Below are 18,679 nucleotides of genomic sequence, written 5' to 3' on the forward strand. Positions count from 1 at the left end.
GTGTCTGTTACTGATCCTCTTGACATGAGCTGTGGGATAAATGTACATAGAAGAGATCATTGCTGCTGATCACTTATAATGTTTAAAGCACACGTCCTCTGGTACTTGAGTCAGTATGAAGCCCGATAAAACAAAACTAGTAAAGCTCTTCTGATTGTTTTCACAGGGAATGAAACCTGACAGTTTCTACAAAGTCAAAGTCCCAGAGCTCAAGGAGATCATTGAGGGCTGCATTCGTATGAACAACGACGAAAGGTACATGTGAAAACATACACTGTGATCAACAATAACACAATAACAAACATGCATGAATAATGTATATTTTGATCTTTATGAAGTGCACTATCCATATTCTGTTAGACTCTTTTTCTGTTTGTTGCTTTGTCAAGTAAGTAAACTATCAGGAGATTCTTGTCATAACTCAAGTAAATCATTTTAAAAAAAAATCTAATCAGATTCAATTTTTATATTCCGTAACAGAATATTCTTGACTAAAACATTATTTTACATTAGGTGAAAAAGTATAAGCTATGACTTACGTACAGTTGATAAAAGGGCTTTTTAAAGGTTAGTTTTGAGTGTTTTTCAACATAGACTGCAATAAAATGTCATTTGGTATCATTTCACTCACCCTTATCGCAGTTTTGTGAAATCTAGGATTCAGCTACAGCTTCTAAAACATATAAGGGTGAATATGATCCAAAGAGAAAGTAGTATAGGCCTTCAAAAACAATAATATATTTTATTTGCAAAACCACGAGGCTGACATTACTGGTTTACATGTCTTTACTGTTTATGATCAACCAAAAACAACAGTCACAATCCATGCTTTTGATTATTGATGTGATTTTGCACAAAATCCTGTTTTAGGTGTACATGTAAATACAAGTAAAAAATAATCAACGTAACCTGATAGAAAGCATGTTTTGCAAACCTTTTTTTTTTTTTTACCAGTAGAACATATAACGCTGCCTGTCTTTCAAAAGGACATTTGGCATGCTTTTATTACCCTGTTGCACTGTTTTTCAGCCCGATCAGAACCTGCTGAAGGATGCAAATACATTTCCCAAAGCTTGAAGTTATATTTGCGTAATTAGTTATGGATGAATACAAATGATGAGAAACTACATTAATACAATGTCTGTGTTTAAAAACTGCAAACTGTGCCTTAAAGCAGATTCTTCCTTTACTGCAGGTACACCATTCAGGACCTCCTGGAGCACCCCTTCTTCCAGGAGAACAATGGTGTACACGTGGAGCTGGCAGAGGAGGACGACATGGTGAAGTCGGGCCTGAAGCTGTGGCTGCGCATGGACGACACCAAGAAGCTCCACGGGAAGTACAAGGACAACAACGCCATCGAGTTTCTCTTTGAGCTGTACAAAGACGTGCCCGAGGAGGTGTCTCAGGAGATGGTAGGCCGACACGCGAAGAGAGTATGTTGTGAACCTTTGCTGATTTTCTTTTTTCCTTTTAAGATTATTTTTTGGGCATTTTAGGCCTTTATTTTGACAGGACAGCTGAAGACATGAAAGGGGAGCGAGAGAGGGAACGACATGCAGCAAAGGGCCGCAGGTCGGAGTCGAATCCGCGGCCGCTGCGTCGAGGAGTAAACCTCTATATATGGGCGCGCGCTCTACCAACTGAGCTAGCTGGGCGCCCATTTACTGCTTTTCTTACCCAGTTTGTTGCAGCCATTAGTGAGGAAATTAAGTAATTGATTGATTGAACAGATAGCGACGACTTCAGCCAACCCCCAACACATGTTCTCGGCATTCACATCTAGATTTATGATGATAGCCTTTTATACTGTAGGTTTTCTGGGGAAAGGCTGACTGGATAGTCAGTTAGTATTGACGTAAATGGTTAGATGACAGCCTAAATTAGATTCTCTTGTAATGTTTTTGGTTGCTAATTACTTTTCTCCTTCAGCGAAAACATTCTAAGTTGAATTACAGATCAAAAGACAGTTTCAAGATGTTAATGATTCAGTGGATGTTGCTGATGTGGTAACTTTTGACAATAATTTATTTTAAATGTACATACAGATATTAGATTCGGAGACTCTGTCACAGGCTAAGGTAACATCACATCACAGAGTCTGACATTATTAGTGTACCTGAAGTTTCTTTTTGAGTTATCTGTCTTTTGACACTTCACCCCAAACAGTGAAGCAGCCTCACTAATGCACCCCAGCATCATTAGGCTTCTTTTACGGTTCTGTTATGACAGCAGAGACTTCAGGAAATGCACTCCAGCACATAAAGAGAGCGCCTTGCAGAGTGTGCCAAGGGCACGGCTCAACATTTAATCATCAGTGGTTCGAAATTTGAGAATGTGTCTCAGGAAGCAGCCAAGGTCACATCTTTAATAATATAATGGCTCTCTTGCTTGTTACGAAACAGGCTCTTATGTCCTTCAGAACCCCACTCTGTAGAGGTCACTTTTAATGAAAATGCAAGTCACAATTCCTTACTTGTTTACCTCTTTGTGGTAGTTTTCATCAAGATCAAATCTGGTATCAGCAGGGGATATCTAGTCCGGCCGATCTGCTGTAATCTGACTATGTGTTGAGAGGCAGGTTCGGACTGAGTGTCCCACTCTGCTGGACTGGGTGTCACAGGAGGCTGCGCAAGACAGAAGAATGCAGTCTGTGTGTGTTGGTTTTACAAAACAACTGTTGTTGGCACAAAAGCTTTTATCACGTCAAAGGACTGACTATTGATGCCACAGCATGCTTGATCAGATCACTAAGTGAAACAGTCCTACACAAATTGTGTACACATTGCAGCAGCACACCATGGACCATGATGCATGCACATGTGTTTATGTTGTGCCCTGATTTTTTCGGTGTCTCGTTATGCAGGTCGTACTTGGCTTTGTGTGTGAGGCAGACTTTAAGCTCGTGGCGAAGGCCATACGGGACAGGGTGGCGGCCATCAAACGCCAGAGAGAGAAGCTGAGGCGGCACGCAGAGGAGCGGAAGAAGAAGCAGGAGCAAGAAGCCACAGAAGAGGAAGCAGAGACTCACCCTCCTTTACCTAAAGTCAGCGAGTCCCCGACCCCGGCCATCACGCTGTCCCCTGTCACCAGCTCCGTGGACTCTGGCGTTAGCTCCAACTACCCTGCAGAGGCAGAGGAGCCCGAGGCAGACCAACACCTCCACTTGCGCTTCAACAGCATGTCCTCTGCTAACTGTGAGCCACGTCATATAACATCACATGTCATGAAAAGTTTGTAGGCTCCCTCTATCTGTGGTGGTTTTTATGCTTTGACTTCACATTTTTAGTCTTATAAAACACTTGTAAATGCAATTGGACAATATGAAAATGATAGTGTCATCAGTGATAGTAATATCAAATTTAAAACAAGGATGTTTCTCCAACAGTAGTTCCTGAAGACTGAAGATATATAACACAAATATTTCAACATTGCTTTAATCCAAATGGCTCTGCAGTACCACAAATTATTGTTCTAGTATGGTGAATGTTGTTAAAATAAAAAAAACAGGAAAAAGATCAAAAGCTTTGCTTTTGTGTTATTATTATTATTATGAGGTTGCTCAATTTCAAATATTTGACTAAAATTTGAACAATACAGTACATTTGAAATCAGTGGTCGAATAAGTACTTGGAATAAAAACAGCAATACCAGATTATTACAAAAAAGTAAAAACATGCCATAGTATTATTAGCAACAATAACATTGCATCATATTTTGTAAGTTTTGTAAGCATATGTTTTGAAAAAATATATATCATTTGAAATAACTGTCAGGTTAATGTAATGTAGTAAAAAGTACAATATTTCCCTCTAAATTGTTGTAGAACGTAGCATAAAATTGTACTCAAGTAAAGTACTTTAACATTAAGTTAAATTACAGCACTTCCATAAAGGCACCACCTGTGTGTGTGTGTGTGTGTGTGTGTGTGTGTGTGGTACCGTTTCTGTCAGTCATGGAACAGTTGGTCACATGCTAATGGCTTATGTCCTTTTGTTTTAACAGCTGACTGCGAGACGGACGGCTATCTGAGCTCCTCTGGGCTTCAGGATCTGCTGGAGGCCGGCAATTTCAACACGTCTGCGACCCCTGCCACCACACACACCAACACCCCGACTGCAAACGGTCTCTCCATCCCAGCCCTGCGCTTCCCTTCGGTGAGTGGCCTCAATAAAGAACTTGTCATCAAAGTGTAGAGCGGAGGGGGGTGGAGGCGAGAAGGATGCCTTTACCAGACCTCCTCCATCAACATTACTCATCTAGTACAGTGCTGACAGAGAGTTATGTAAACAGTGTATAGTTGTGAAGTAATTACCTGACAATAAGGTACACAAAACCTTCAGGAGTCATAACCCATTGCTAATGAAGGTGATAAATAATTCCTCAACAGTTCCTGAAAATGAAATGCTCTTTTGTTCATTGTAAACACAGAATTGTGTGTCTCTTTTTGTTAATCTGCCTTAAAAGTTTAATTAATTTCTTGCTAAGCAAGACAATTCTATCCATCTTATGTTTTTCTTCAAGTCAACACATATTTAATTTTACATTTACATGGCCACAAATGTAAATTATAATTCAAGTTCACATGCTTTGTTTATCTGTGCTGAGGGGCGCCTGGGTAGCTCACCTGGTAGAGCGTGCGCCCATATACAGAGGCTCAGTCCTCGCCGCAACAGGTTCGGTTCAGACCTGCGGCCCTTGCTGCATGTCATTCCCTCTCTCTCTCCCCTTTCATGACTAAGCATAAAAAAGAATATTTAAATAAAATAATCTGTGCTGAGGCCCAGCAGTGCTTTGACCTACATTCAAACGTCATCACGCTAAGATGCTTAAAATGACAATGCTAACATGCTGATGTTTGGGAATGTCAGTTTTGAAAGTATTTGAACTAAAACCAAAGTATTGGAAAAACTGAAATGTTGACCTAATTATGGCACTAGATGAAAAGTCAAGAGATCACCAAAGTTATTACAATTCATCCTGAGGGGGACATGAATATTTAAGCCAAATTTCATGGCAATCCATCCAATAGTTACAGGACATTTCACTCAAAAACCAAAATCTCAACCTCATGGTGGCGCTAGAGAAAATTTCAGGTAGTCAAAGTTTGATTAGATCCTCTTGACAAAGTAAGTAGGTTTCATAAAAAAAAAAGGCAATCAATAAAAGTCTTTAATCTACATTCACCTAACCACTTCCCTCATTTCTATTTGCAGAGTATTGCAGTATCCAGCAACATAGAGCATGGCACCTCAGGGCCCACGAGTGGCTTCAACTCTCCTGTGGAAAGGTAACTCAGGTTCTTCAGCTTTCTTTTACGCTCTTTTTTAACATTCAAGGAACAATAGAGTTTAATAGTCCATTCTTTATTTGAGTTAGAGCCCTGCAAATCAATGTGAATCTAGTAGAAATGTCTGGTGTTCCCTCTATAACTCCTCCTCCTCCACATCTGTGGGGCTGCGACAACAAGCTTGAGGCAGTCAACTGGCTCTTCAGTGTTTTTATTGCAGTGAGGCGGAGTGGACCCTTGCAGGTTTCTGTGTGATGTTGTGGAGGCCCATTTGGGTGGGATGTTAAGGGAGAGAGCGGCTTTATTCTAGGCATTAGAGCCGACAATGGATGAGTGTGTCGTCATCTGGGCTACATCTTCTGTTCAGACTATAATGTTGTTGTTTTTTTATAATGATATAATTAATACTTACAAAATGCCAATTTCTATTCTTTTGACATCTTCAAATTGCTTGTTTTTTGTCCAACCAGCAGTCCAAAACCAAAATCTATTCAGTTTACAGTAATGTAAAATAAAGAAAATCTTGACTCAATCCATTTCCAAAACCATTGTCAATACATTTATATTTAAATTAATTTCTGTGCTTAAATACAGGTAATATAGTTGAAAATATGTTGTCTATCAGTGTAGATTTGGGTGGGATTCTCAATGTGCTATACAACAAACCCAGTGATTGTCAAAAGGTCTTTTACCGTTTAGTTTGTCTTCCATGATTGACTTGTCAATAGTAGATTGATACAAATGTCGAGTCTAGTTGAGTAATATGTTTTACAACAGCTTTGGCATGCACTTTTTTGGGATCCATTAATTGATTCTTCCTTTGAGAAAAGCCATCGGATTACTGATGATGAGCACAACTGCATTCCATCTTAACCTGCAGTATCAACACAAATGTTTAATCTTAATGTCTGATTTCCACATACTCGGGCTTTAATTTACAACTAAGTTGTCCGTGAGGTGGAGGTTTTTAAATAGAGACGAGTGGACGCTGCCAACCATTAGGCCTGTAAATGTTTGCAGCCTGTGCTTGAGAGGTAGATGGAGGGGAGTCCGGGACCGCAGCCATCCAAAAAGACCCAGGAGACGCAATTAGCTGAACCAAAGCTTTTTATAAAACATGCTGAATGTTTTCCAGTTCTCTGAAACCTAAAACTTCTTCATTGTATAAATACAACAGATCACACAGAGGTGTTGCTTCTTTCGGACAAAACCCAGCTTCTTATGGACTCTGAACAAGCCTCGTTAAACTGTATTGTTTAACTCTGCTGTTTAAAAGCAAGAGACATGCCACTGTAACCCAAGACTTTATTTGACACTTCAGAGTGCTGTTTATTATTATGTGTGATGCCAAGATAATCAGCCATGATGGATGTTGTAGATGCTGACTTTACTTTTTAAATTATTGCCTGGGAAATGTTTCAGTGGCTTTTTTTTTGTGGGTGTATTTTCTAACCAGTAGCATGTATAATTTCTTTCTGTGCAGCTATGCCTCCGATGTGACTTCAGGCTTGAGCGACGGCTACGAGGGCCTATCAGAGAAGAGCGAGAAAACAGCTGCAAAGCGAACTGCTGGGAAGCTGTTCAGGAGGAGGTCGCGCTCAAGGCTGCGCATCACAGGGGTACAATAAATCAAACGTTTTAATTACAACACTGCAAAAGCACATCGTAAACATATCAATCAAGCAGCTGGATTAAAATATTGAATTAGCGGATTATTTACGAGGGAGCGGTGAAGCTCCACCCGGATTATGTAACGTTATCGGTAGCTATGCTGCTCTTCCCCCGGCAACCGCAGTACATTTCTCATCTGATCATGACACTCTGCGGTTTCTTAACGAGCGTGTTTGGACAGCAGACAGAGACAAACAGATCATGCATAACCACATGTGCAAACAGAGGTGTAAAGAGTGCAATGCACACATAAACACACTGGATTTTACAGTAGATGTCCACATGTTTTCTCACACACACACACACACACACACACACACACATGCATATAAAACACATGGTTCCTACCGTGTTTTGCTCAGTGTTTTAGAGGGTGAACAGACACCTGTCATTACCATTGATGTCCCATCCTGTCCCGTCTCTGCAGCTCTCTGATAAAGTGGACCGGGTGGTGGAGTGTCAGCTTCAGACGCACAATGACAAGATGGTTACCTTCAAGTTTGACCTGGACGGAGATAACCCTGAAGACATTGCTGCTGTCATGGTGAGTCATTACTGGTCCTTAATGATCAACTGGTACCATATTCAGAATGTCAATAATAAAACACTTTGATCAGGTAAAAAAAAAAAAAACAGGGGTGGCTTTTGTTTTTGTCCTTGAATGATTTTTAAAAAAAAAAAATTTAATTTATTTGGCTTTGTACAAAGTAACAATTGCTTAGATTTTGGTGATGATTCTGATCATTGGAGCTTTTAAAGCTTTAACTGTGAAAGAAGTGCTTAAAGAGTCTTTAATCAATACTCTAAGTTACAGGCCAATGGGTGAGTAACGGAAAACATGGAACAGCACTATGTAATTAGGATACAATAAATAGGTAACCATATTCCAGTAAAGTTACAGAGGAAATTCTTAGGACTTAAGGCTTTTAAGGTGAAATGTGTATAAAATGATTCACAAGACATATCTTTAATTTTTTCATTTGATTGAATGGGACAGCCATAAAAACATGGGCTCTTGGGTTGAAATGTGAACATTGTAGAGCTTCAATGTAGATATGGAACAGAATATATATACATAATACTGTCAGGCAGTGTGGATTTTTTTCACATTAAAGCCAAATTTAGGTGGTATGAAGGGTTAACAATGGAACTTATCAATCTTTGTTAGAGACAGCTGATAAGTCTAACAGATTCCTCTATCTCAGCTGAATGTACTCATAATTCATCCTGCTTCTACAGTAGCTGACAGCATTTTGTTTGTTGATCCTATCTCTGGCTGATATTATATCTAACTTACTGTGAAGTGAGTGACGCAGGTGAGCTGCCCCATCCCCCTGTTATTGTCTTTAAGCTTTAGAGGTAGTGTACACATGCGCGGACCTGTGTGAGCGAGGCGTGATGAGGCCGCAGCACTTTGTGTTCACTGAATGTCTTGTTTTCCTCTTTAAAACACTCTTTAAAACACAGTGGGCTTTTGTTTACGGAGTCTTGGCGCAGCAGTGGGGCTTGGCATCACAACAGCCGCTGTGGTTCTCAGTTCAGGGGTTTTAAATGAGCTGAATTATGCCATGCTGACAGGAAATGGTCCCCACGCCTCAACCCACAATTCACAGCAACACTCAAAACTGCATGAATATGCAAAAGTCAAAACCTCCTCTAACAAACTGGTGTATTGTGGATTTACATGAGATGATTTATGTATTTGTTTTTACAAAGAATAAGCATTAGCTGAGGGGAGGTTTGGGTGGGTGGGTAGATTTCATAGATGGACAAATATGAAGTATTCTTCTATCTATTCCTTTAAAGTGGTGGCAAGTAACAGACATAATTTACTGAAATACTGTTTTAAGCAGTTTTAAGGTACTTTTTTAAAGTTTAAGGTTTATTTTCTGCTACTTTGTACTTCTACTTCTCTACAAAATATTGTACTTTTGCTAAAGTTACTCTAAACATTTCAGAAGCATATGATGGACTTCTAAAATATGATGTATTTTTAATAAATTTAACTCCCCAACTTTATATAAAGGAGCCACCTTGATCAGCTAAAACATTAAAAGATGCGTTAATGTTACTAATATAATATATCATTACACTCACAAGGGACATTTTTCTGTAGTCATTTTGATACTTTATGTATTGTGCTGATAATACCTGTGTACTTTTACTTAGATTGAATAGATAAATGCCGGACTTTTATTATTAATATAGAATGTTTACATTGTATTGCTACTAAGTAAAGTTTCTAAATACTTCTTCAACCATTGTCCTTTGGTCTTCAAGGTGCACAATGAGTTCATCCTGCCATCAGAGAAGGAGGGCTTCATCCACCGCATGGGCGACATCATCAAACGGGCCGAGGCTTTGATGGCCAAAGAGCATCCGGTCCACTCCAGCGGGCACCGAGTTCCCCAGCCTGCTTATCACAACGGGGTTAACCCATTGTCTTCCTCACAGGTCAGCTGTCACACCTCCACATCGCAGCATTGTTAGCTGAGAACAAAGGAAATAACTGTTTGACTGTGCTGTCCGATCATCATAAATTACATCAGCTATAGTGTGTCTAGCTGTTCTTCTCTCAGACAGGCCCATAAATCTGGTGCAAATGGAAAGCTGTAGAGTAGTGCTTCCTACATTGGGAATAAAATAACCTCAGTAGAGTGCTTTCTTCACTGTCCATAATGCCTCTTGAGGCTTGCCCTTAAAGATAGAAGGTTAAGTGTTCCTAAAACCCCCTGAGGTAGTTCTTTCATTTAGAACATAATGTTACCAAAAGCAATAACGTCATAAATCCCTATGATTTGTGGAAACATACCCCATGCCTCCTTTTTTTCACATTTATTTGTTCCCCAAACCACAAATCCTTTCCATTGCCTACACCATAATGAACTTTCCAGCATATCTGCCCACATTGAATGGGTAAAATAATGTATGTTTGGCTTTATTAAGCCTTTCTGAATTGAGATTCTGTGAAACTGTAAAATGAGGACTTCGAGGAATTAAACAAAAAGAGTTGTTTGGAGCCGTGTCACCCAGTACGAGATATGACCAAATGCCAAACCAGATACAGTATGTCCGTTTAAAGGAAAAGAAGTGTCTATTCTGCCAGCATATGTTCCACTCTGTAGATCACACATAACAAAATCTCCTTGTGTACTTTAGTTCAAATTATCTAAGATGTTCATAAATAATGGAGAAAAGGATAATGTAGGACAAGTAAGAGCAGTAAACCTTTACCGCCAAATATCTAACTTGTTCCGACCCGTTGGCTACATAATTACCCTGAACCGCTGTGTACAAATCTCTCCTGGCTCCACTCCAGGACCAAATTAAAAACACTGCATGGACCACATCCCCCAAGACTCATTATGACTGCTTTCCCTATCACTGTCCAGCCAAAAAACCAGACCAAGCTAGTCGAGTTAGAGAGAAACCCACAAGCCCAGAGACTCATCTATCGATCTCTGTTCTGGCTGTTGTAACTCAGAGGTAGGGCACTATTCTGAGAGTTTTGGGAAGAGACATAGTGTACAGGAAAGCCATGCTTGTTTAGCTGTTGCTTGTTTCCTCTACCCACCACTTATAGAACGAGACTAATAGTCTGCAGCCATGCAAGCACTTCTGTGGGGCTGGACTTGGGCCCAGCAGTGCTTTGAGCTAAATGTTAACATACTGATGTAAAGCAGGTGTACTGTCATGTATTTTCACCCTCTTTATTTAGCTTGTAAGCATGTTACCATTTGCTAATTATCACTAAACACAAAGTACAGCTGTGCCAATCCATCTAAAAGACGTTGAGATATTTCACTGGATAATACAAAAAATGGATCTGCTGGTGGCACTAGAGGAAAAGGTCAGAGGATCACCGAAGACATGAGAATTCATCATCTAGAAGCCACGAATGTCTGTGCAAAATGTAATGGCAATCCATCTAAAAGTTGTTGAGATATTTTACAGACCGACCTTTCTATCCCTGTGGCTAAAACAAATCAGCAGAGAAAAATTCTTTTTTTTTTTGCAGATGGAGCCAGATTACAGCGGCAATTTGCCTAGATTTTGAAGGTTAAATTACTTTACATAAAACGATCTGGTTAATAACATGGGATTTATTATGGGAACAGCTCCTTCACAAACTAACAATAAATTCTTTACGGCCGTCTTAGTATTAACTTTATTATCCACTTAATAAATGCTGTACTAACTAGAGGCTTAGGCCTCAGGGTCATCTATATCATCTGAAGTCTGAGGCCTCTATTGTTTTAGTTCCTTGCTTGAGGGGCATGTAATGGAGTTTACTTGTCAAAATAAATTCATGAGGGGTTACTAAACAACCAGTAAAACCATATAACTTCTGTGCTTTTGAAGAAGCTTTGTCTGACCAAATTACCCAACATACATCACCTGAGTATGTTAGCAGAAAGCCTGCATTATTACCTAGGATTCGGGTCTAATCAAAGACGCTAATAAGTTGCTAAACTGTTTTTGGAGCTTGACCCTCTAAATCTCAGCCTCTTCTGCATCGATTTTGTCAATTCTGTTTTTGACATCTGTGTCTCAGAAGCCCCCCAGTTTTATGAAAGTGAAATATGGAGTTCTGTTTCAAAGACACTTACTGTATGCTGCATCAGGCATGATAGATGTAGTACAAATACTACCGTAGTACTACATTAATACAATAACAATACTCTCCAGTCCAGTTGCTACCCACCTATTGGTGTTGCCGATCAAACCTGCAAAGTAGTTTTATGCTGCAGCTGAATCATACCATGGCCGGAAGGGGAGATTGATTATCAAATGTGAGATTGATTATCAAATGTGCTCTCTTACAGCCTAATCTGCACACTCTGCCTCGACCACACTCCTATTCTCTGCCTGGTAAGTCTCTCGACTGGTCTGATGAATTTACAGGTAATCCACCCACTTAAAGGATCATTTCATGCTTGAGTTGATTAAATCTGTTTTAAATGAAGCAAATGAATGTTTGCCATTTTTGTCATGTCATGAACGTCTAAAAAAAAAAGAGTAACATTAAGTGTGTGTGAACTGCATTAAGGACTGTCTTTCTCACAGCCTGTCCGAATAACTTGCATTCGTTCGTTGCATTATTTTTAACTGTGCATGATCATTGTGTGTGTGCATGGTCAACCACTCATGCATGTGTCTTGGCGTAGGGGTTTGTGGCTCTACCCCGTGCCCCAATGAAGACGTCTTCAGTCCAGACATTACTTCACCTGGGCGACCTCTACTACGCTCACAGTCTTTCCACAACGCCCCAGGTAAATAGCCCTCTCTGGTCCCTACGTGAAGAGGCCCAGCATTGTTTACTGTTTCAGCACACTGAAAATGGTTACAGTCCTTTGGCAAAGAATAAGTCGAAGCAAAGCTCAGCTACCTCATAAATCCCTCCTCCCCTTCTCAGGGGCCCGTTCTTGTATTGTTCAGACATTTGCATGGCGCCATCCGCCATCTCTACACCTCAAAGCCTTCGTCTGTGTCCGCTTTGCAGCAGGGCCTCTTGGGTAATTACCTCACCTGAAGGGCGCTTTTTGGCTTTTAGGGAGCTGTGAATGCTGTCGCTGTAAAGCATGAGCTTTTCTTCAGTGCTGCGATAGTCAGCAACATCTGTTTGCCAGCACAAACTCCTACAGAATTTCCAAGAAAGCCTCCTCCCCCATCAAAGTCTCGTTCCCCACAGGAGGGGCATTTGAAGTCAATTAAAGAACACATATCCTCCATATGTCCCCTGTATCTGAACACTCTCATCTCCTCTTGTCCTGTGTCCCCTCTCTGTTTGACGTCCACCGCATGGTAGCTTGCGCAATGCTTCTTGGCCACCAACCACCCTAAAACAGTGTTGCCTAACCTACGTTTCCGTCAGCATGGAAAAAGTAGAGGCTGGTTTGCCTCATCAGGAACAGGAGGTGTGGTTTATAACTGTGGAGCCATTGTTGAGGTAAATGTTAAATCAATGGATGGAGCTAGGATATTGGCATCCTCAACTATTCCCCAAGGAGTGATGTAGAAATTCTGACTACTTTAATCTTACAATCAGACCCAAAAAAAGTTGTGTACACAGTACACACACGTGTGTTCCATTTAAACTCCTCAAAAAATATCATATGTAAAAGCCTTGCTCGCGCCATTGATGCTGAATCCCTCACAGCCATGTAAGCCTGGTGTGCAACTGCTCCGGCTTTACGAATGCAATTATAGTCGGATACTGCTTTAAACAAAACACTTTTGTTCACCATGGAAACCCATCATTTGAAAATACGGGAAAGATTTATGCTCCACATGGCGTATGTCTTGGCAAGGGGCTGCAGTTAGAATTAGACTGACCAAACCCTGAGGAGAGAGAGGAAGAATAAGTGATCTAACTTGTTTATCTGGATCAATTCTGTCCAATACTCCACTGCAACTGTGCACTGTAAAATTCCACGTATTAGTTATTCTGACTTTTAGTTATTCTAAAAGTTAAATTAAAGAAAAACAAAGTTTTACTTTTTGTACTTCGTCACTTTTTCTAGCACAGTTTGTACCCAAGATAACTGACTTCAAATGAAAACTTATTGTAACAAATAATAATTTTTTGTTTTGTTTTTCAGGGTCTCCCCTCCCTTTTCAGCACCACCACAACCCTGCGTCTCTCCTGCCGCACCACCAGCACTACTACTTGTCCTTCATGGGCCACAGTCCCTTCCCATTTCCATACCGGGGCTCTTCGGGTTCCCCCGAACCAGGCGTCCATCCTCCGCTCACACGTGTAGCTAGTAACCCCTCCTTCCCCACTGTTCCCTCACCAGCCCCTGGTTCCCCAATTCCTCAGAATGAGACCCCAAGCCCTTGCAGCAATGATGGTGCCACCATGTCTCCACCTGCCCCTCAGCATCCCAACATGTGGCCCTCCCACACGCAGCCCTTGTTTTCCTTAGCTAATGTCATCTCCATGGCCATGAGCATGGCCCAGTCTTTCATCCCTCCTGCAGGCATGCCTACCCAGGGGATGCCCTCCTATCCAGGCTACCACCACCAGCTACCTACTCACATGGCCCCACAGTCAGGTTACCCCTCCATCTACCCACAGCATTACCAGACCTCAGCAGTAGAGGTGCCTTACCCCACAGTGCAGAACGTCTACTATAGCCCTGATACGCCTCTAATGGAAGAAGGCGGTTTTCCTCAGAGCAGTCATCCAAGCTGGCTGCATCCTGTTTCTTCACCTTCTATGCCTTCCACTCCTCCACTGGTTCCTCAGGAGCCTTTACAGCAGGTTGGACAATCCAGTCCCCCCAGCTATCCTCCCAGCCTGACCCAGGAGGACAGTCGCCACAGTTATGTGGCCTCATACTCAGCACAGGTTCCAGCCCAGGCTGAACCCAAATCAGAAGTCTCCAGTTCAAACTCCTTGTCAGATCTTTCCTCATCACCCTCAGAGAGCCCAGGAAGCACTGTGAGTCACCTCCAGTCACTTTTTACTCAATGTTTTACTCAGTTAAGATTACTTTAAAATGATGTTGTGTGCATGCAAATTAATGCTGAAATTATTAGTCTATTAATTGATTAGTTAACTGACAGAAAATGAATAAACAAATGTAATAATTGATTAATCATTACAGTCATTTTTCAGGCCAAAAGGCCAAACATTTAACAATTTCAGCTGCTTAAATGTGAGGATTAGCTCTTTTCCTCTATTTTAAATTATTGTAAATAGAATATCCTTGGCTTTTGGACTGTTGGTAGGACAGAACAAGCTATTTGAAGATGCCAACTTGGGCTGTTTATTTGATGGATTCATTAAAAACAACTTGGGATACACCTATCCACCTTTTCTATTCCAATACCTCAACTCTAACTGCCAATACCAATTACCAATCCATTATGAGTGTTCAGTTTTCCCCTTATTCAAAATCTGTGTACTGCACTGTGTCAAACTCATTCGCATCATTTCATTCATTTCAAGCAAGCATTAGGCCAGGGATTTCTGTGTCACTAAAACTGAGTTGGTAATGACATAACTGAAACACTGAATTTTAGAAAGACTTTGAATATGGATCGGTCACGTCTGGCCAATAAATCGGCTGTAACACTAATACTAACAATGTTTGTTCTTCCTGTCCAGTTATCATCCTTCAGCACTGCATTGGAACCCACTGTACCTGAGATGAAAACCAGTACCCCAACACCAAAAGCCTCTTCCACTGAATCTGGTAAGAAATACCGGTAATTCTGTGCATGTTTTTCTCATGTTCCTGCAGCAGTTTTTCCTCCGTCTCTGGATCATTAACACCTAATGTGTTGTATGTTACTAGCCAGGGGGCTGGGAGATGACACATACTTTTTGCACCCCAAACAAATTCACACACACATATGCTAGTGTATACACACAAATGCTACAAAATGCCACAGCTAAGTTTTTCTCCCATGCTCCTTTTTATGATGTATTGGGTCAAAGTACAGTCCGACGTCTCTGTTACGTCCGATTTGCCTTTTGATTTTTTTTTCGGTTCCCTTTCTCTATCCCTCTCTTTCTCTCTCTATCCTTGGTGACATTATCACCTATTAGCGGTGCCTCAGGAGCCATTGCGTAACGTCGAGTCTGGATGTACAGTAGTGTTCCATTCAAAACGAACACAAATGTAGGTGTACTTCTACCCACTGGCATTGGCCAATCGGCGAGCAGCTGCACTCGTTACAGGCCTCTCCTCCCGTATTCCACGCCTGTCAGTGTTTACACTCTACTCAGAAGCCCACATTTAACAGAGTCTCTCTGTTTCAGAGGGCACAGACCCAAACACGTTCTGTGTTTACTGTAAGAAGGACACTTAGTGGGCAAACTGGGGTACTGCAGGATTTAAAATCCTGTGAGTACATGCATTGACTCAAACTGTGTGCGTCACTTGTATGTGACAACAGATAAACAACTTCATCACAATTATAAGGTTTTATCACTGCCATACATTAAGGCTCTATGGATATCCTCCCGTAGTGGAAGATTAGGAAATAAGACAGTGAAAACACAGTGGTACAAATACCCCCATGATTCAATTTGAATCAAATCCTGATAGTCTAGAAATAGCTTTGTTCGGAGGACCAATCAGCTCTGATCAGATTATAGAACAATCACTACTGTTTAGCCAGTGATTGGTGGTCTCTCATATAAATTGACTGTCCAGATGTTACAGCTTCTTATTCATGGACACTAGAAGTAAGTATAGGGGGTACTACAACTTACTAGAATTACCAATATAATGTGTTTCTTTTTAAAAGGAAATCCAAGATTAGACGTACATTTAGATACTTAATTAGGTTATTTATTTATTATTTTTGAGTTATATACTATAACAAGTGTAGAGCATTTAGATTAACACCTTCCCTTCTATATTACAGAAGTCATGTCTGCACCAGTCACTGTTGGGCGATTCCAGGTGACACCCAGCATGCACATCCCTGCGCCCGCTGTGCCAGTAGGTGCTGTACCTGCTGCACCGCAGCCAGCAGACAGCGGCAGCACTCTGTCAGAGAGCAGCACAGAGGAGCAGGGGGAGTCTGAGACGAGCCTGGCCACTTCCCTCACCATGTCCCCCCCACACCCACATCCCCACAGCGGGTCGACAGGGGTCGTCCAGGACGTTGACGGGCTGGTGGGATGGGCTGGGAGCAAGGAGCAGCAGCAGCAGGCCAGAGAAGAAGAAGATGAGGAAGAGGAGGAAGAGGTTATTGGGGAACGACCGAGGACGAGGAAAAGGAGTCGGAGGAGAGCGCACAGCCTGAGCCTGATGGGAACGTCTGCGGACAGCGGACTCTCAGTGACGGCTGCTGAGTTGGAGGGGAGGCTGTGGGACGGAGCGTCAGGCAGCCCGCAGTACAGCAATGCCCTTCACCATCTATGGACGATGACTTACAACCGCAACGCTCCCTACATAAGCAGCGATGACTCCGACAGTGACGATGCAGAGATGCTGTTAGAGCTCCAGGAACTCCGAGAGAAGTGAGTGACATAGGTGCTATAAACTGTTTCTTAACAGAAACAGAGGGCTTTTGAAATTGAAAAGAGGGGGAAAAAAGGACGAATATTAAGAGTTTTGCACCTGGGCTCTAACACTCACATAGACATCAAATACGTTTTGAAATGACTTTTATGATCTTTGGTAAAACTTTGGACTTCATGTTTTGGTGTAACACAAGATTTAAGTCAAAGATTTGACATTGTGACGCCATCATTTTAGATTAGATTCAACTTGATTGTCATTGTGCAGAGTACGAGTACAAAGACAACGAAATGCAGTTTGTGTCCAAACCAGAAGTGCAGAAAAGTGCAATGTGATATTCAAGTATAGACAGGTGGTGCATAGGCAGGACAAGAAATATATTGCAGTGTTATAAGAGCAGTATAAATATGGCTATGTAATATTAACAGTGTATGAACAACATGTACAGATATGTGCAAATCATGAAAGTTCTACTCAGTCTTTACGCTGGAAGTTTAAGGTACATTCTTCAATTTTAAAACTGAACAACTCTCCTGTATGAACACAAATCTCCATCCAAAGGTTTTCATCAGAATATGAGGTGTTATTCCGATGGAAAAAAGAGCCTGAGGCCTATCAATTAATTTTGCCAGGCTGACACAAACGATTATTTGCATTATTGATTCATCTGTTGATTTTTTTTTATTAAGTTTGCTAAATGCCAAAAAATATTGATACATGTTTATCACAATTCACCAGAGCCCAAGATCGCTGCTTGTTTTGTCCAACAAATAGTCAAAATCCCAAGGATAATCAAATTATAAATGCATCAAACAGAGAAAAGCAACAAATCCTCACATTTAAGAATACATTTGTAGAATAGTTTTCTGTAAACATTGCTTCACCACTACCATTTAAAATGAAATCTAGAAAAAAGGTCTAGCCAGTCATCACAACATTTTTGAGGCCTTAATTTCCTCAAATCCACATGCCTTCCAAGATTTTCAAGGACTACCTGTTTCCCTGACTTTTCCAAGCAACAGAAGAGATTATACTTTTTGTCCCTTATCAGACATCTAAAAGAGGTGCAGGCCCTGCAGACTGCCCAGAAAATAGAGATTGAGGAGCTGTATGAGAAGATGGGGAAGGTTCCTCCCCCAGGCATCGTCTCTCCTGCTGCTATGCTGTCCAGTCGTCAGCGCCGCCTGTCCAAGGGGAGTGCCTTTCCCTCGTCCCGCAGGAACAGCCTGCAGCGCTTGGACATGTTGCCAATCCCAGGTAAGCAAGACTATCCCCACATTTATTGCCTGGAACTATGTGTTTATCGGTGTTTTAAGCCCCCAATGTCTCCTTCCAGACAGCGCTGCCTGGAAGGCACTAGGATTAGACAATGGTTATGGTTAGTGTTAGGGTTAAGGTTAGGGTTAGGTGCCTTGAAGTCAATGGTCGCAGCGCTGCCTGGAAGGAGACTTTGGGGGCTTAAAACACCATCGAACAAACTATGTGACAACCTTATGTCTAATTGGGTTATAAAACACGTTTGTTTTGCTAGGTATCATAAGGAGAAACTCCCTTGGAGGCAGCAGCAGCAGCTCCCAGGATAAACAAAGCAAAGGGGTCACCTTTGCCACTGACATTAGTAGAAAAGTGAGTGAATATTGTATTTACAAACTTCATATTACTATTATTTACTTGTTAAAGTTTTTTTTTTTAATTATACGTTGTTCTTACTTTATGTATTTACTTTCTTCTC

The 18,679-nt window shown here is 41.3% G+C and overlaps 1 protein-coding gene across 3 annotated transcripts in view; it reads left to right on the forward strand.

Annotated features, from left to right (window-relative positions):
* The window catches only part of wnk4a (WNK lysine deficient protein kinase 4a), a 45,775-nt gene that overhangs the window by 24,513 nt on the left and 2,583 nt on the right, over positions 1-18,679 (forward strand). For 2 of the 3 annotated variants that reach the window (XM_078278489.1, XM_078278491.1), the window contains exons 6-20: positions 167-255; positions 1,196-1,415; positions 2,867-3,197; positions 4,006-4,157; positions 5,217-5,290; positions 6,774-6,909; positions 7,389-7,505; positions 9,242-9,415; positions 11,788-11,866; positions 12,130-12,234; positions 13,564-14,408; positions 15,078-15,165; positions 16,346-16,946; positions 17,999-18,204; positions 18,479-18,573. In XM_078278489.1, coding sequence (XP_078134615.1) covers positions 167-255; positions 1,196-1,415; positions 2,867-3,197; positions 4,006-4,157; positions 5,217-5,290; positions 6,774-6,909; positions 7,389-7,505; positions 9,242-9,415; positions 11,788-11,866; positions 12,130-12,234; positions 13,564-14,408; positions 15,078-15,165; positions 16,346-16,946; positions 17,999-18,204; positions 18,479-18,573 — 3,312 coding nt within the window. The remainder of the gene's footprint in view (positions 1-166; positions 256-1,195; positions 1,416-2,866; positions 3,198-4,005; positions 4,158-5,216; positions 5,291-6,773; positions 6,910-7,388; positions 7,506-9,241; positions 9,416-11,787; positions 11,867-12,129; positions 12,235-13,563; positions 14,409-15,077; positions 15,166-16,345; positions 16,947-17,998; positions 18,205-18,478; positions 18,574-18,679) is intronic. The other variant, XM_078278490.1, reaches the window with a different exon arrangement.

The sequence above is a fragment of the Sander vitreus genome, chromosome 21 (assembly GCF_031162955.1).
Source record: "Sander vitreus isolate 19-12246 chromosome 21, sanVit1, whole genome shotgun sequence".
In the NCBI taxonomy this organism is placed as follows: domain Eukaryota; kingdom Metazoa; phylum Chordata; class Actinopteri; order Perciformes; family Percidae; genus Sander; species Sander vitreus.